General features: G+C 43.2%; 1 protein-coding gene across 1 annotated transcript in view; it reads right to left on the bottom strand.

Moving 5' to 3' along the window:
* Positions 1-20,023, bottom strand: part of LOC107378934 (myelin basic protein) — a 96,498-nt gene that overhangs the window by 50,954 nt on the left and 25,521 nt on the right. The window contains exon 2 of the mRNA XM_015949439.3: positions 6,431-6,489. Within this exon, the coding sequence (XP_015804925.3) occupies positions 6,431-6,475 (45 nt within the window). The 5' untranslated portion in view covers positions 6,476-6,489. The remainder of the gene's footprint in view (positions 1-6,430; positions 6,490-20,023) is intronic.

The following is a 20,023-nucleotide window of genomic DNA, read 5'->3' as shown; positions in this document are numbered from 1 at the left end:
CACCTCTCCTAGCAGCTCCACGCTTGACAAATAAACCCACTTCTCTATTCTGCTCCTCTCCCTCCAGAGTGTGTTTGGCAGGCGAAGGAAACAAATGATGTGTGAGCCCGGCCATCAGCCTCCCTGCTGATTCTGACTCCCCTCCTGCCTACATGATGGCTGCAACCCCCAGACAGCGAGCGATGAACAAAACCACAGGTTTACGCCGCTACCCACAACTTCAAAATGTATTACTCAAGAGTGCTTCTCTCTTCCCCACACCTCTTTACTTTCAGCTCCTTTTGGCTCCAAGTTACATTTTAACAAACTCGATTCGAGTCAATGAAACAAACTCATCCAGAGTGAGTTTTTTTTAAGTAGTGTGAAAACAAAGTTAATAGAGGTCCGGGTTAATTGTATAATGCTGGTGGGTGACATGAGTGTCCCGTGTGCAGGCTACAAGGAGCTGTGTCTGACCTGTAATGTCCTCACACACACACACACACACACACACACACACACACACACACACACACACACACACACACACACACACACACACACACACACACACACACACACACACACACTAGGACTGAAATGGATTTGTTTTATATAATTGCAGCTTGTTTAAACTCAGACATTTTCAGTGAAGTGCTGCTTGAAGAGGTACTTAGGGGGAAAATCCTAACAACTTGGCTACTGATGTAAAATCAAGCAGAAAAGTGTCTAATTTATAAGTTTTTTTTTAACCAAGTAGAAGCCTGGAGAAATGTAAGAGGTTTATTTGTTCTATTTAACGTCTCACTGTAAATGATCCATGCAGTCATTTCTTCTGACAGGTCTTTCTACTCATTGACCTGTAACAGCAGGAAAGACCATTAGCCAGTAGAGTGTCCCTATTGGGCTTCCCTCCAGTTTATCATTTTTAACAGAAAAAAAAAAAACATAAACATGAATACGTAGATGCCCCATTGTGCACCAGAGAGCGTAACAACATCGCTGCCATCCTGGCTGGGCTCCTCACTCTCCAAACCCAACTGGAGTCAACACAGAGTAACAGAGTAAGCAACAATGCCCTTTTGTTGTTCAGCCTACAAATGCAACAACTGGCATACTACTGGAAGCAACATGTGGGATTACTAATGACTTTTCCAGCCTACCTGTTGGGATTTTAATGTATTTAAATCTATTTTGTTTAATTATATTTAAATCATGCCAAACTTCATGGATGACTTTGTGGAAAAAGCATATTAAAATGTCTTTTTTTTGTTTTGTTGAGTAAGCACGTTTCTCGGTAGAAATAAATGCACTGAGAGAGAATAAAGACTTGAATAAAGACCTGTCCAAGATGGCTTCCAATAGGCAGAACCCATCAACATATATACTGGACAATTCATTTCCATAGGCTCCAATAACACATTTTTGAGGTGAAATGGGAGGTGGCCACCACCGCCATTTTGACCGTGTCACAGGTTCCGTCAAGCCCAGACAATTCCACAAAAGGGAAGAGAGGTGGAGCTGAGGGTGGGGCTGTAAGGCTGGGATCAACTGACAACACCCGGTCGAACTAGCTACAAGCTAACCTGAAGCTAACCCAAAGCTAACGCTGAGGTGGGAGCTAAGCTAACGGAGGTAGCAACCTAGCTACAACCGGAGTTAACTGTGCACAACACCAGAGCTTCTGAGTCAGAGATACGCCGGGCTGACCGCTGGGTAAAACCAGGTGGAACACAGAGGTCTCCCGAGACCTACACAAGCCGGCAGCCGCACAGCCGACAAGCGCCGCTGCGATCTGAGATGCCCAGAGCTGCCGCTGGGGATAACCGGGTGGAAAACATCGGTTTCCATCCCAGAGCTCCACAAGCCGGCAGCCCGCACAGCAGTCAAAAGCCGCAATCAGACAGACATGCGCCAAGCTGCGGGGAGGGGAGAACCGGGTGGAAAACAGAGGTCTCCAGAGAGCTCCACAAGCCGATAGTCGGAACCCAGCTCCACCAACATGTTATATTTCAACCCATTTTCTAAAGTGCAGCATTATGTTAAATGCACTGGGTTTTACCCTATTACATTTAAATTTCATGGTTAAACAGTACATGTTAAAATCTAAGCTCAGCTCGGCAGTGACCTAAAATCCATAAATATAATTTTACTTACCGAAAAAAATGAAGTGGAGACTCCTTGGATGCTCTATTAGCGCATTTAATGCCACAGCAAGTCATTTTGTCCAACAATTGCACAAAAAATATCCAAAAAAAGAAAACACAAACACAGAGACTCAAAATGCTGGAGCAGTTTCCAAGCCAGACCGAGGCTCTACTGAGGCCTTTCCACGGAGCTAGCTCTGTGGTCACGTGGGTCTGATGCTCATTAATTATACAGAATTTTAGGCTTTTAATACACTTAAACAGAAGAGTGAGAAAAAAATTCACCCCCCTCAGAGTTGTCATGAGTGTAAACTAGATAATAAAAAAAATAAATAAACATGTTTTGGTACCAGGCTGTAAACATGTTTATTTCTGCTGCGAAATTGGCATTTTTAACATGGGAGTCAATGAGGATTTGCTCGCTTCTGACACCAGCCCCCAGCGGATGAGGGTGGAACTGCAATTTATTTCATTTCCGCATTGGCCTCAAATTCTGTCCTGCATTGTGGGGGCTTGGCAGCACCAGTACATGGGGTGTCTACGTACATGACATCTGTGGAAATATCTATACTCACCTAAAGGATTATTAGGAACATCTGTTCAACTTCTCCTTAACGCAATTATCTAATCAACCAATCACATGGCAGTTGCTTCAATGCATTTAGGGGTGTGCTCCTGGTCAAGACAATCTCCTGAACTCCAAACTTAATGTCAGGATGGGAAAGAAAGTTGATTAAAGTAATTTTGAGCGTGGCATGGTTGTTGTTGCCAGACGGGCCGGTCCGAGTATTTCACAATCTGCTCAGTTACTGGGATTTTCACCCACAACCATTTCTAGGGTTTGCAAAGAATGGTGGGGAAAGGGAAAAACATCCAGTATGCGGCAGTCCTGTGAGCGAAAATGCCTTGTTGATGCTAGAGGTCAGAAGAGAATGGGCCGACCGATTCAAGCAGATGGAAGAGCAACTTTGACTGAAATAACCACTCGTTACAACCGAGGAAAGCAGCAAAGCATTTGTGAAGCCACAAACTTGAGGTGGAGGGGTTACAACAGCAGAAGACCCCGCCAGGTACCACTCATCTCCACTACAGACAGGAAAAAGAGGCTACAATTTGCACAAGCTCACCAAAATTGGACAGTTGAAGACTGGAAAAATGTTGCCTGGTCTGATGAGTCTCGATTTCTGTTGAGACATTCAAATGGTCATCAGAATTTTGTGTAAACAGAATGACAACACGGATCCATCATGCCTTGTTACCACTGTGCAGGCTGGTGGTGGTGGTGTAATGGTGTGGGGGTTGTTTTCTTGGCACACTTTAAGCCCCTTAGTGCCAACTGGGCATAATTTAAATGCAACGGGCTGGCTGAGCATTGCTTCTGACCATGACCATGACCACCATGTACCCATCCTCTGACGGCTACTTCCAGCAGGATAGCTTCCAGCTTCATGCCCTGGATGTGCATCCCACAAATCTCTATCAACTGCAAGATGCTATCCTATCAATATGGACCAACATTTCTAAAGATTGCTTTCAGCACCTTGTTGAATCAATGCCACGTAGAAGTAAGGCAGTTCTGAAGGAGAGAGGGGGTCAAACATTGTTTTAGTATGGTGTGCCTAGCAATCATTTAGGTGAGTGTACATTTCCAGTCAGATAAATGAATTCCAGGATGATCAATGGATCACGGAACTGAGTTCTTCTCATCCCTATAGGCCAAAATGAATGGTTATACAGGTGAGAGGGTCAGGTGTCAGCCCTGATCTGTTTGTTACCTTGACCCATCATCTACACAGCATTACCAGAGTATTCCAAGATCTTAGGGTTTATTATTAAACACCTTTGTGAAAAACCATGGAGATGGTGCTAAGCTTGAAGTATTGCTATGGCAACATCTTTCCATTAGCACTAAGATGCAGACTATTGTGGCTGCTTCATATACAGGTGCTGGCCAGTAAATTAGAATATCATCAAAAGGTTGAAAATATTTCAGTAATTCCATTCAAAACGTGAAACTTGTACATTATATTCATGCAATGCACACAGACCAATGTATTTCCAATGTTCATTACATTTAAATTTGATATTCATAAGTGACAACTAATGAAAACTCCAAATTTGGTATCTCAAAAAATTAGAATATTCTGAAAAGGCTGAATATAGAAGACACCTGCTGCCACTCTAATCAGCTGATTTACTCAAAACACCTGCAAAGGCCTTTAAAAGGTCCCTCAGTCTTGTTTTGAAGGCACCACAATCATGGGGAAGACTTCTGACTTAACAGCTGTCCAAAAGACAATCATTGACACCTTGCACAAGGAGGGCAAGACACAAAAGGTGATTGCTAAAGAAGCTGGCTGTTCGCAGAGCTCTGTGTCCAAGCACATTAACAGACAGGCGAAGGGACGGAAAAAATGTGGTAGAAAAAAGTGTACAAGCTCTAGGGATAACCGCACCCTGCAGAGAATTGTGACGACAAACCCATTCAAAAATGTGGGGGAGATCCACAAAGAGTGGACTGCAGCTGGAGTCAGCGCTTCAAGAACCACCACGAGGAGACTCATGAAAGACATGGGATTCAGGTGTCGCATTCCGTGTGTCAAGCCACTCTTGAACAAGAAACAGCGCAAGAAGCGTCTCGCCTGGGCCAAGGACAAAAAGGACTGGACTGATGCTGAGTGGTCCAAAGTTATGTATTCTGATGAAAGCAAGTTCTGCATTTCCTTTGGAAATCAAGGACCCAGAGTCTGGAGGAAGAGCGGAGAAGCACAGAATCCACGTTGCATGAGGTCCAGTGTAAAGTTTCCACCGTCAGTGATGGTGTGGGGTGCCATGTCATCTGCCGGTGTTGGCCCACTCTGTTTCCTGAGGTCCAGGGTCAATGCAGCCGTCTACCAGGAAGTTTTAGAGCACTTCATGCTTCCTGCTGCTGACCAACTTTATGGGGATGCAGACTTCACCTTTCAACAGGACTTGGCACCTGCACACAGTGCCAAAACCACCAGCACCTGGTTCAAGGACCATGGTATCCCTGTCCTTGATTGGCCAGCAAACTCGCCTGACCTTAACCCCATAGAAAATCTATGGGGTATTGTGAAGCGGAGGATGCAATACGCTAGACCCAACAATGCAGAGGAGCTGAAGACGACTATCAGAGCAACCTGGGCTCTCATAACACCTGAGCAGTGCCACAGACTGATCGAGTCCATGCCACGCCGCATTACTGCAGTTATTGAGGCAAAAGGAGCCCCGACTAAGTATTGAGTGCTATACATGCACATTCTTTTCATGTTCATTCTTTTCAGTTGGCCAACATTAGAGAAACAAACATTTTTTCATTGGCCTTTAGAATATTCTAATTTTCTGAGATACCAAATTTGGAGTTTTCATTAGTTGTCACTTATGAATATCAAATTTAAATGTAATGAACATTGGAAATACATTGGTCTGTGTGCATTGCATGAATATAATGTACAAGTTTCACGTTTTGAATGGAATTACTGAAATATTTTCAACCTTTTGATGATATTCTAATTTACTGGCCAGCACCTGTACATTGTCAAGCATTTTTCACAAAAAAGTTCCAAGTATCTCATAAAAGCCGTCTGCTAGTGTGTCAGATTTTCACATTAAGAGCATCCTAATGGAAATAATAAATACAGATTATACTGGCCACGGATGATCCTCCTGCATAAAAACCTGTCATTTCAGCTCACATCAGATGTTAACAAAAAAATAAGTTGTTATTTCACATTTGTTGCCTATTGTCATGTCATTCCTCCTCTTTTCCTCCATTTGAAAAATCCTGCAGTCGAAGCATTATCCACGGATTACTGCATTTGTGAGAGGAGTAAAAAGTGTTGCCTGTGGCAGCGTGAGTCGCACAAAACCGAGATTTGTGACATGAGAGCTGGGGGTTATAGTGCCCAGGAAAGAATAGGTGGCTCAAAAAGAATTCAAACTTCTCTGAGACATCACAGTCTTTCTGCATGTTGTAGAGTCACCCTATGGGAGGTGGGGGGAGCAAAGTCTTTGTGAGCGTGTGTGTTCTCAGCATGTGGACAGCCTCGCTGAAAGCTCGGCAACAGCAATAAATCAGCCGGAGTGATGGAGACGGACATCACGACTGCAACATGGTTCAAAGTGCGGCTGATAAAAGCACCACTCTGACTGATAAGGGTTAAAGAAAAACACGTGCTCTGTTCTCACATCAGGATCGTGATCAATGAGTCGACAGTTTCTGGTTTTACTTGTTAGTTTCTCTGAAGAAGGACATGAAACTGAGATCCAGAGAAAAATCTTACCTTTCTGTCCGTGTGGACGTCCCTCTTTCCTAGATGCTGTCCCATGCTGCTGACAGAGACTGGTGGAAACACAGAGAGGACAACTGTAAATAGCATATTAGTGTGATTACACTCTTTCTTATCAGAGAGAAAGAACCAATGTGTGAATGTGAAGCATCACACACAGTGATAAGAAAACCCATCTGACTTGTCCAAGAGCAGCTCCTAATCAATAAAACAAGGTCATATCATTTGTACATAAAGGTCTCTGCTTAATGCGAACATCTGGTATTGATCACTCTTGGTCCTGGAATGGATAAGCTGGCATTTTTACTGAGGCAGAAACAAAGGTTAGTGTAGTTTGTTCTGGCCGCTCACTGGGCTGACTCTGCTGGAAACAGGAAGTCTTTCTGTTTTATGATGTCACAGTGTTTGGTAGAGACTTGAGGCTTCACTAGGCCTTAAGGGTGTAAAGGTACAAATACATCACTATTCAGGAAAGACGTTGGGTCTCGATAAAACTGGAAGAAGAAACAGACTTTTATTGTCCTTAGTTTAAAGGGATAATTACACTTCTAACACCAGAGACATAAAAACAATCCCTTTCTGTTGGGAGGGTTTAAGGTCAAAGACAAGGACAACGGTCAGGACAAAGATTGTGGGAAAACATGAACATTTTAAAGGTAAAGCATGCTAGTTTGGGAAGACATGTTGGTTTGGTAGGACATGCTGGTTTGGTAGAACTAAGTTGGTAGGACATGCTGGTTTGGTAGGACTAAGTTGGTAGGACATGCTGGTTTGGTAGGACTGAGTTGGTAGGACATGCTGGTTTGGTAGGAGAAGTTGGTAGAACATGCTGGTTTGGTAGGAGTAGTTGGTAGGACACGCTGGTTTGGTAGGACTAAGTTGGTAGGACATGCTGGTTTGATAGGAGAAGTTGGTAGAACATGCTGGTTTGGTAGGAGTAGTTGGTAGGACATGCTGGTTTGGTAGGACTAAGTTGGTAGAACATGCTTGTTTGGTAGCAGTAGTTGGTAGGACATGCTGGTTTGGTAGGACTAAGTTGGTAGAACATGCTTGTTTGGTAGCAGGAGTTGGTAGGACATGCTGGTTTGGTAAGACTAAGTTGGCAAGACATGCTGGTTTGGTAGAAGTTGGTAGAAGATGCTGGTTTGGTAGGACAAGTTGGTAGGAGATGCTGGTTTGGTAGGACTAAGTTGGTAGGAGATGCTGGTTTGGTAGGACTAAGTTGGTAGTACATGCTGGTTTGGTAGGTGTAGTTGGTAGGGCATGCTTGTTTGGTAAGACTAAGTTGGCAGGACATGCTGGTTTGGTTAAGAGAAGTTGGTAGTACATGCTGGTTTGGTAGGTGTAGTTGGTAGGAGATGCTGGTTTGGTAGGACTAAGTTGGTAGTACATGCTGGTTTGGTAGGTGTAGTTGGTAGGACATGCTTGTTTGGTAAGACTAAGTTGGTAGAACATGCTGGTTTGGTAGGAGTGGTTGGTAGGACATGCTGGTTTGGTAGGACTAAGTTGGTAGAAGATGCTAGTTTGGTAGGACTAAGTTGGTAGGACATGCTGGTTTGGTAGGACTAGTTGGTTGGAGAAGCTGGTTTGGTAACTGGACGGATTAATGACATGATAGCAAACAGTGTTGTGCCAGTTGTCTTGTCACAAAGTGTCTTTATTATGTTTCAATTTGCATATTTAGGTTGTTTTTTAACACAGGAAAGGTTTTCATACCTTGCTGACAGTTTTGACCACTCCTGCGGTCTTCATCAGAGCTAGCCGCTAATGGCGGCGTCACTTCCTTCTTTGTTTATCCACGGGCCGCAAAGGATGGCGTCGCCCTCTGTGGCCCGCATTCTCTTTTAAAAATCATCTAAACAGTTGAATTAAGGAAGCCATAGAAATAAGGAGATGTGGGCAGGGAACCATGAACAGAGACAGTCAACACATAGGATCACACACGGGACTGTGTCATTGGTGAGGAGAGTGCAGGCAGTAGAGGGCAACACCGTCCTCTGTGGCCCACGGATAAACAGAGAAGACAGTGACGCCACCATTAGCGGCTAGCTCTGATGAAGTCCGGAGGAGTGGTCGAAACTGTCAGAAAAGTAAAAAAAAACTTTCCTGTGCTAAAAAAGACAAACTAAAAATCAATCAGAAGAAACACACAGAAGGAATATACAAAATATATGTCTCAGTTTTTTTGCATTTCACTTTCATCAGCAAATTAGTCTAAAAAATACAACTGAGAAGGGTTCAAGATGTATACAACCTCTCTGCAACTACTGTGAAAAATGTTTTGTGCTCCATATCTTTTGAATATTTTCTAACAACATCAGAGAAAAGCCCTGAAACTGAAAACTCTTGTAAACGTTCAGAGACATTTTGGAAAATCCGTCACAAATTTTATTAGCAATTGGTCACCGACAACCACAGCCCAGTGAGATCTGGGCTTTGAGTAACAGGTTGGGCACAAGACAGGATAATTAAGTGGTTATTACGTTTCTCAATTGTTTTTTTTTAATCATATATTTTTTATTTTTTTCTATGTGCCAAATAGGAAGTTAGACAGACTCCACATGAGAAAAGCATTTTATTTTGAAAGACAAAATCACTAGAAAGCAGTGTTTGTTGTGAATTTGTTCTAAAGTTAATTTAAAATTAAATTAAATATGTTTTTTACAGAACGAAAATAATCCTATATGGCTGCTCATGCACACCTTACATGATTTGTACCCTTGTGTCTATTTTACACCCACTGTGTCACTGTGTTATACCCACAGTCACTGTGGAAAGTCTGTGCCTTTGCAGCTATTGTATTTAATAATGTTGACTCTGTACACACATCAGTGCATGCAGGGACATTGACTGCTGATGGGAACAAAGTAAAGTTGGAGTAGGGGAGGAGAGTATAAGGTGTAAAATACCCACTCTTGCCTCTGATATCTTCCTCTACTATTTTTCTATCTCTTAGCAAAAGAAGCACTTTAAGAAAACGTGCAACTTGTCGTCAGCATCTAGCTTAATCTTCCCCCGATAAGAGGCACATGATCCTGACATCTATAATCATGACAGTTTGGAGCGAATACATGTGACTTTACACCCTACTTAAAAAACAGACACTTTCCAGAGAAAGACGTGAGATCTTTTCATTATTTAAAATCACAAGACTGCTAAATATGTTGCAGGCAGATGAGAGAAAAGTTATAGCTGATGTCAAATATACTATTTAAAGGGATGCGTTGCAACTTTTTCATAATTTTAAATTATTTTCTTGAGCCAGTATGTGCTAAAATTACCCTTTACAGCATTAATGAAAGACCACCCAGCCTCTGTCGCCCCCTGTGACCAGAATACTCCACTTGCAACTTAAGACTGGCGGGCCAAACTGTTGGGACTTAGAAAAATTGAGCTGGTGCTGCAGTCTGCTTCCAACACATTTCCTACATGTTTTAGATCATGAACACAGCTGATTTGTTTCATTTAGTGATGACTCACTCCTGTAGACACTAATGAAGTCTGGGAGACGTTTCAGATCTTAGATTAAGGTGTTAAAAAGACAAACACACAGCGAGGAGACGGGTTTTACAAAATGGACACTAGGGGGTGCTAAAAGCATGCCAAAACTGTCTCGTTCCCCTTTAAATGCTTTTCCTTTTGTTAAGCTGTTGTGACATCTGTTACAACTTATTTAGTTATGTTTTTAGATATTTCTTAATATCTTTTTTTGCCATCTGACCAAATGAAATTTTATTTCTCTTTTGGTTCGGAAGGGAACTTTGTTTGAAACTGCAGTTTATTTATTGTATTTTTCTGCTAAAATACAGAAACTAGACTTGAGTTTCTGATTTATTGGAGAAAATTCTGCCCTTTGGCTGTAAATCAATAAAACTCTTTGGCATAAAAACAACAGCTTCATGAAAATGCGAGACCATCTTGCTTTGTAGGTAGTGAATACAATAAATTTTTATTCAACTGACATTTTTAAACTCAGTAGAACATAAATTGTTCCCACTGGTTGAACAACGACTGAATTAAAGGTGATATGAAAAGACGCCACACCTTCTCAAACAGGCATTCAGATAAAAGCAGCAGGATGTGACCCGAACTGTGTCCCGTTACAGGCTGTACTCTACTGAGGCTTCATTCATTAAGGTGGTGCTGCCACTGCTCCACTGCACAGTTTGCAATTGCTCAGTGGCTTCTTCATTAAAGCCATCCGTTGGATCTGATATTGTTCTCTTCTGACTTGTTATTTTGCTGTGAGCCTCCAAAGATTCATCACATCCTAATCACTGTGTTGCTCTGCTGTCTGATGAAAGGTTCTCGGAGGCAAACGAGAGGGAGAGAGAGAGAGAAACGGTTTCTTTGTCATTCCAAACGTCGCTCAATTACCAGCTTGGATGGATCAGCCAGATTAAAAAAGTTTGTTATGAAGGCCAAGCCAATCATCCAACACTACAGGGTGAGGTGATGTTTTCTGCGCCATTGTCATGATTTTAGCTGCACCTAATCCACCAACTATAATCACCTTTGCTCCTGATACATTTAAGAGTAAGTCATCCCCCTACTAAAGTCATACGTCTGGGACACACTGGAGGCGAGATTTTGAGAAATCAAGTGGTCACACAGGATGCGCCGCACTGCACCGCTGAGCGCTTCTTGGAAAGTCACGCGATAATCACAACATCACGCGGGACTTGAGAACAGAAAGCGGGAAGTTACTCAATTGCTTATACGTGATCAGACTTGCTGTCATGTTTTGTGAGACTCTAATTTATTAAAAATGGGTAAGTACACTATTTATTAGAATAATTTAAGATCAATAGTACTTAGTGGCTGGGTTTGTGCCGGTGGTTAGGTTTGTGCTGTTGAGCCGTTCTGCGTTGCAATGTCTGTTGTAAAGTATTACACAATGTCGTTCACAGCTTGGGATAGTCCTGGTGCCTATCTCCAGCGCCTAGGCGCAGCACTCCCCACTCTTATTAACTATAATGGATTCCATTTAAAATGTTGGCGTGGGGGCCTTCGGTGTGCCCCAGGCTTTACTCCACACACTTCCTGTTTGAAAAATGCACCAAATTGAGGTGTCGCCTGGAGGACAGAAAGGGCAGCAGTAACTCTAACACTCGCACCTCACCCCAAACGAAGATTCTTCTTTGGAGAATCAAGTCAAGAAACACACACACATACACACACACACACCATCACAAACACTGCACTTGGACAAAGAAAGGGCAGCACGTTCCCTAGGGTCGAGTCAATCAGAGTTGTGGCCAAAACTCAGCTGCTCCCGACAGCGGTAGAGCAGCCCCATCACAAATATCAGCTAACATCACAAATTAGCTTAGCCATTAGCGGTGGCTGATTCAAATTCAAATGTAGTGCAGACCTTTAACCTGAAGAGGGCAGTACACTGGCAGTTTATGGCAGATTATTCATTAAAGAAAATGCACTAAAATGCCAAAATAAGGACAACACAGGACTACAGCACTAATAGACACTATTTTATACAGTTTATCAGCAAATAACTGTTGATTTGGGGGTGTATTGCTATTTAAGCTCCCAGCAGACACAGCTCTGATGCAATCACATAGCCTACATTATTTGTACACTGAGGTGCTAGCACCATAGCCAGGATCACCTGCATTCTAGATCACCAGTTTTATAAAGTGATGAGCCAAAAGATCCAGAATGGGAGATGTCTGATGCATAGTTTGGAATTTTTATGCAGCTTCATGTCAACAGTGCTGAATTACCCCCACACCTCCGTTGGTGCTTGCTAAACTGGTGATTTATGAATGGCAACAAAGCCCTAAGAGGTGCTCATCTTTGAGGCTATGAACAAGAATGAATATGTGTGTTGATGCTGCACACTTACACACTACTGCAATCTTTTTCCATCCATCTTAGCAGAACAGTCATTCTTAAGGCAGACATGTCCAAAGTCCGGCCCCCGTGCCAATTGCGGCCCGTGGTCAAATTTTTACCGGCCCGCGGCCTCTCTTAGAAAATCCATAATATGCGGCCCGCCACACTGTTGACCACAGTATAAAATACATGTGTACAAAAAAGCTATTTTACTTTTCACCAAAAGATGGCAGTAGTGCTGTGGCTGCCGTGCCCTTGGTGTTGCGTGATCGTTTCAGCCCCGTCTATTTCTAACATGGTGACTGTAAAACAAGAAACGGAAAGTTGATTGCGAGGGCTGCCGCTTCCAGGACAGGTGGAAATTGGATTATTTTTTCACTGAAATATGAAACAACTGTGTCTGCCTAATTTGCCAAGAGACTGTGGCTGTTTTCAAGGAATTCAACATCAAGAGGCACTACCAGACGAAACATGGTAGCTACGACAAGCTAACTGGGAACGAACGCGGTGAAAAAGTGAAGCAACTGGAAGCTGTTTTAACGGCACAGCAGCGCTTTTGCCCGTGACTCAAATGAAAATGCTACAAAGGCAAGCTACGAGGTGGCAACGCTGATTGCAAAGCACTGCAAACCTTTCACTGAGGGTGAATTTATTAAAGACTGTGTGATGACAATTGTTGAGAAAGTTTGTCCCTCCAAGAAGCAAGAGTTTGCCAATATTTGCCTGGCTCGTAACACTGTGGTATGGAAAATTGAAGACGTTTCATCAGATATTAAGAGACAGTTAGAGGCAAAAGGGACTGAGTTAGACTTTTTCTCGTTAGCCTGCGATGAAAGCACGGATGCATCCAACACCGCTCAGTTACTGATCTTTCTGAGAGGAGTGGACAATGACATGAACGTGAGGGAAGAGCTTCTGGACCTCCAGAGTCTGAAGGGCCAAACAAGAGGAACAGATTTGTTTGTTTCTCTTTGTTCCGCCGTAGAAGACATGAAACTACAGTGAAATAAAGTCACCGGGATTATTACGGACGGCGCACCTGCCATGGCTGGTGAGCGGAGTGGATTATCAACCCTTGTGTGTAACAAAGTCAGCGAAGAAGGAGGCAGCGCTATTAAACTCCACTGTATTATTCATCAAGAAGTTCTCAGTGCCAAATATATGAAGTATGATATTGTTATGAAACCCTTGATAAAGGCTATTAATTATATTCGCTCTAAAGCGCTGTGCCACCATCAGTTTCAACAGTTTCTTCTTGACATCCAGGCTGAATACGGAGATGTTTTGTATCACAACGACGTAAGATGGCTCAGTCGGGGGTCTGCACTGCAGCGCTTCTTCTCTCTCAGGGAGGAAATTGGACAATTCTTGACAAAAAAGGGACAACCCGTGCCACAATTAAATGATCCTGTGTGGCTGGCTGATTTGGGATTTTTAGTTGACATAACGCGACATCTGAATGCGCTGGACACAAGCCTTCAAGGGCATAAAGCAGTGGTAAGCCAACTGTATTCGCACATCAAAGCCTTTCGGACCAAGCTGCTACTTTTCCAAAGGCACCTGTCACAGGCGCAGCCCAATACCGCACATTTCTCATCGCTGCAGGAAATTATGACCAGTTTCCCTCAGAACATTATCAGTGCGCAAATGACAAAGTATGCAGCAGACATCTCATCTCTGGTTGAGGAATTTCAGCAGCGCTTTTGGGACTTTGCAGCTATTGAAAAGGAGATCACGCTTTTTTCCTCTCCTTTCTCCGTGGACCCTGATGACGCTCCAGACCACCTGCAGCTGGAGCTCATTGAGCTGCAGTGTGACGCTGAGCATCGCAGTCGGCACCAACAGCTCCCTCTTGTCAACTTCTACCGCCAGCTAGATGAAGGTAGATTCCAAGCAGTTCAGACATTTGCTAAGAAAATGCTGAGCTGGTTTGGCTCCACATACATGTGTGAGAAGACGTTATGAACATTAACAAGAGCCGCATGAGGACGAGACTGAGTGACTCTCACCTGCGTGACGTCTTACGCATCAAAACCACTGCTCTTGAGCCAGACCTGGACTACATACTGCAGTCAAGATCCCAGTATCACCCTTCACATTAGTGCAGGCAAGATATTTGTTAAGTCCTCTTGAGTTGAATAAATTCTTAAATCTCGGTTAATTAATTTTTTTGTGATGTTCAAAATCACTGTTTAAATATGCTGTGATCACTGTTTTGAATTTTGTTAACAGTGAGCATATAATAGTGAATAAAACGTAATGTTTCACATTAACTTAGATATTCTTGATAGTTTTCTTCATTTTTTATGGTTTGTGATTTCGGTAAAAACTTAATGGGAAAAAAAGTAAAAGTAAAAGTATGCCATTTGCAATTAAAAAAATCCAAAAAAAGTTCATTTGTATTTAATGTTAATAGTTCAAAGAATGTCAGGCTGAATAGTCGGCCCCCACATATTTTCACCTTACCATATCTGGCCCTCTTTGCAAAAAGTTTGGACACCCCTGTTCTTAAGGGGTCTGGTTCTTTCACAGAACAGCCTCTATGAGGAGGAAGAAAGCAGTAGACAGCTCTTTTCTTCACACAGTCAAAAACCAACTGTTACTGCAATAATATCAGTGCAAGAGTTCAAAGTTTTAACTGGAATAAATAAAATACAATCCTAAATTTAATAGGTTCAAATGAGTAAAGGCACGTTCCACAAAGAAGCTGAAAAGATGAATTCAGCATCAATCTAAAGTTCTTTTTGCTCCTACCAGTTCAGCCAATATCAGCTTTTCCCTCAAGGACCACTCACTTTTACTTTCAAATAATCACAAAGTGCATTTTTCAGGCTTTCAAGCAAGCGCTGAAGACATGAGAAAAAAAGGCTTTCATCATCTTTGACACCTCTCTTTTTGCTGAGCCTTTCTTCTTTTTATGCACGACAGGATCTGCAGTCCCTTCAAAAAAAGGCCAAGGCTGCAGCATCGCCCTAAAATGTTTGGTAGTTTGTAATTTTGATGGTCTATTGGTAGTCCAGACTCCTGTTGGAACAAACTTTTGACATTTGGAATTACAGGTAAGAATGCAGAAAAATGAACAGATGAAAGCCAGCAGTGTCAAAAAGGCATTAATTCAGGAATGAAAACCAGTTCCTGTGTTCTATCCCAACATCTGCTGTAGAATACATGCTTTAAAATGCCATTTATTAAATTTGATTATTAAACATGTTCTGTCTAATATAACAGTCAAATGAGGGTAATTAAGTATGAGACTCCTGTGAGGCTGCAGTGAACTGTGTCACATCTATTGTTCACAAAACAGAAAAACACAAAGCATGGCAGTTTACTCCGACCTGCACTTTTATTGCCTGCTTCAAGCTGCAATTAAAATCAAAACAGCTTGCAAAGTTCATTTTTTTAAATTACAGCAGCATGCCTGGAGGTGCTCAACGCTTCACCCAAAAAAGGAACAATTAAAAATATTGAAGCTGCTGGGAGACCATGCTGAACAATTAGAAACTCCTACAGGAATGGACACATTGAAGTTCTTCCTTCATAAATATGTCTCTGAAAGGCTAATGCGTCTCTGAGGAAACACACAGCCATATCTGAAATTAGGTTTGTAAATGAAGCTAATTTAACAGTTCTGAGAGTTACAGTACCTGACTTCTTACTCGATTTATTACTGTTTTTCTCTCACACACACACACACACACACACACACACACACACACACACACACACACACACACACACACACACACACACACACACACACACACACACACACACAAAGTGTACTCCTCTAAACTAAATATATCGCCCACGTTGAGATTTATGTTCCTATGAATGAGGAATAAAAGATGTGGGCAGCAAAAGGAATAAAACAGCATGTTTTAGTTTGGTTTTAACTTTCCAGCAGAACCAAAACTAATTGAAAAAGAGGTAAATTATTCATAAAACACCACCAAGTCATAAAGTTCATCAGGTACATTTCTAACAGCCTTTTATTTAGAAAGCACTTCAGTAATTGATGTTTTAGTTCTCTATAATGATATTTAACCTTCAGCTAGCAGCGTGTTGTTCTCAATAGGGCTGCAACAAACGATTATTTGGATAATTGATGAATCGGATGGGGTCTCGACACGATTAATCGGATTATATGGGGAAATTTTAAAAAACTGCTAGGGAAACGTTTTTTTTCTCTCTTTCCTTCACTTTATTAAACACAACATTATTAGAAAACTGTTCAATAGCAGAAAAAACAACATGCTCTCACCTAAAAGGCCTTACAGCTTCAGATAAGTTGCATTGCAATGCAAAATGTAAGCATATCAACATGCTCCTGACTCAAGCTGGCTCGCTCCATTGAGGCCATATTGCCAGCAGCAGAAAACAGATGCTCAGATGGAGTTGAGGTCCCTGGGATGGACAAGTAGGACCTTGCTAGCCTGCCCAACATGGGATATCTGTCCTGGTTCTCTTTCCACCACTTCAATTGACTTTCTTCTTTTGCAAGGTTCTTTTCCCCAAAGTAACTGTGGACCTCATTCCACACTTGGACATTCTCATCATCACTAGCTTCCACTTGCCCTGTACTGTCTTCATCACCATCAGAGTCAAGGAGTGAGTCAAGAAGAGTTCCTGATGTTGATTTAGGAGCTGCATCACTGGTAGATGTGGTCCTGCTACTGCTTTGCTGCTGCATATCCACCTCCCTTCTCTCTCCAAATGCCATTGCTTGGATTTTGCCCTGGACATCAAAGATTTCCTGTGGTGACAGAAACTTCAGTCTTCTGAACCTTGGGTCAAGGGCTGCTGCAAGAACCACTGTGTTTGGTGCAGTGTCTGAAAAAGTTGTTTCTGTCATGATCTGTGCTGCATAACCATCTCTGCTGAGTGTTTTACAGGTAGGTGTGTCTGGAGAGCCCAGCTGTGCCAAATCAGCTCATCAGCGATCAGGGGATTTAAGGAGCAGCTGGACATCTCACCATTGCCAGATGATACTCAGTCTTGGGTAGTTTCTAGCTCTCCTTTTGACCTTCCTAAAACAATTTTAGAATTACTTTGTCTATTTGTTCCTGCCCTTCTGGCAGTTAACCTGCTCTGCCCTCCTGATTCCTCCAGGTTCCAGTCATCTGTTCATCTCCACTCTCTGCTATATCTTTGGAACCATCTACCACATTCCAGTCCTGCTGTTTGCCCCTGATCGCCAGCTCTCCATCACCCCACCTATCCACCTGCAGCTCCTCGGTCTCCCCATCCAGCCAGGTCTGACTAACCCCCCCCCCCCCACAAAATACCGGATCATTCAGGAAACAGTAAGCCTTCTTATTTTTTCATCATCGTCTCACGTTGCTCCAGACTCTGCCCTCTCTTCCTCTCTCAGACCCCACGGATCCCTCCAGTCCTGCAGAAGCTTCGGCTACCTCTCCCATTCAAAATAAATCATTTAAACTTACCTTCTGTCTCTCGGTGCTGATTCTTCATGTCGTGGGTCAAGAAATTACCCTCAAACATGACAGAATCATCTGGCCAAACTCCTGACCCCGCTGTCGAATCACTACAGTCTGTTATATCCACAGCTTTCGCCCAACATGAACAATCCATACAGACTCTCCTCGAACATCAAGCCAACACTAACCAACGTTTGTTCCAGTTAGACTCCAGATTAAGGGAACTAAATGAAAAGCTATCTGTTCCGGCTGCTTCAGTTTCTCCACCTCCACCTCAACTACCTCCGGTTCAGCCTGGTCAGTCTACACATTGGCACTTCCGGGTTGCAGACTCGCCTCCTCCCGATACCTTCTCCGGTGAGTCCGGCAAAATACGTTGTTTTCTTCTCCAATGAGTGTTAGCGTTTGAAAGAACCCCAGAAGCATTTATTAGTGATCCCGCAAAAATTTCTTACATTGTCAGTCTGCTCCGAGGTCGTGCCTTACAGTGGGCTGAGACAAAAAGTCGGGAACCTAGTTTCCTTAGAGGTTCCTTAGACAACTTCCTCGTAGATTTTAATAGAACTTTTGGTAAATCAGAGACACCCTCAGAAATAGCCCGGGCCATTTGGAATCTGAAGCAAGAGAAGCAAACTGTTTCAGACTTTGCAGTTGAATTCAGAACATTAGCTATCACTTCTATTATGGATGAGGAGTCATTAAAAGGAGCTTTTACTCAAGCCCTCCACGACAAAATCCAGGACCAACTAGCCCTGTGTCCTGAACCTGGCACTCTGGAGGATCTTATCACTCTAGCTATTCGCATTGAGAAAAGACTCAAGACCCGTCCCAGGTCTGCCTTGCCCAGTTATCATACCCATCAGACCGCTCGTTCCACTATTCCTCCAGCTCTGCCGTCTGCTTTTGCTTCTGCCTCAATTCCTCCAGAGGTTCCCATGCAGATAGGCCGGGCTAGTCTGACCCCAGAAGAGAGACAACGTCGCATCTCCTCCCAACTGTGTCTGTACTGTGGTTTGTCTGGTCACTTTCTACCTAACTGTCCAATTCGCCCAAAAGGGAGAGCCCACCAGTAAGTCCGGGAGTTCTGGTGGGTAGCAGCACTAACAAAGAAGCCTCCCGGTGTGTATTGACCTGCTCTGTTTTTTTTAATCAGCTGCCTTTTTTAACTACAGCCCTGCTTGACTCTGGTTGTGAGAGGAATCTTCTAGATCAGTCTGTGGTCACTAAACTGAGAATTCCAACGACACCTCTTCTCACTCCAGTTCAGGTTTCATCATTGGATGGCAACGCGCTCACTACCATCACCCACCGAACAGAGCCTGTCAAGTTGCAAGTGTCTGGTAACCACCAAGAAGTCATTTCATTTTTTGTTTTTCCCTCTCCTCAGTTTCCAGTCGTCTTAGGACATGAATGGCTTAGCATGCACAACCCCCACATCGATTGGAAGACTGGTCAAGTTGCTGCCTGGAGTCCTTACTGCTTGTCCCACTGTTTGTTGTCCGCTAGCCTTCCGGTCCAGGTTCCTGCTTCCAGTCCTCCACCCATTCCGGACCTTTCTTCAGTGCCATCAGAATATCATGACCTACAAGCAGTTTTCAGCAAAGATCGAGCTGCATCCTTACCTCCCCATCGTCCATATGATTGCAGTATCGACCTGCTTCCTGATGCCACATTCCCATCCAGCAGGTTGTACAGTCTTTCTAAAGCGGAACATGAATGCATGACCACATACATCTCTGAGTCCTTAGCATCAGGTCTGATTCGTCCATCCACTTCTCCCTTGGGCGCAGGGTTCTTCTTTGTTTCAAAGAAAGATGGTTCCCTGCGTCCTTGTATCGACTATCGAGGGTTAAATCAAATAACAGTCAAGAACAAATATCCTCTGCCTCTGCTTTCCTCCACCTTTGACCCTGTACAGAATGCAACCATCTTCACCAAATTGGATCTCCGCAACGCTTATCATCTTGTAAGGATCAAGGAGGGTGACGAGTGGAAAACGGCCTTCAAGACACCTTTGGGCCACTACGAGTACCTCGTCATGCCTTTTGGCCTGACTAATGCTCCCGCAGTGTTCCAGTCCCTGGTAAACTCCGTACTCTCTGACTATATCAAATCATTTGTCACTGTATACATCGACGACATTCTGATTTTTTCCAGTACCCTTTCCGAACACCATCAACATGTCCGCGCTGTTCTACAACGCCTTCTGGAGAACCGCCTTTTCGTCAAGGCTGAAAAATGCGAATTCCACGTTTCCTCAGTGAAATTTCTGGGATTTGTTCTGGAGAAGGGAAAG

The sequence above is a fragment of the Nothobranchius furzeri genome, chromosome 5 (assembly GCF_043380555.1).
Source record: "Nothobranchius furzeri strain GRZ-AD chromosome 5, NfurGRZ-RIMD1, whole genome shotgun sequence".
Taxonomy (NCBI): Eukaryota; Metazoa; Chordata; class Actinopteri; order Cyprinodontiformes; family Nothobranchiidae; genus Nothobranchius; species Nothobranchius furzeri.
Note: the sequence above shows the minus strand (reverse complement) of the source record. Positions and strands in the feature narration are given on the sequence as shown.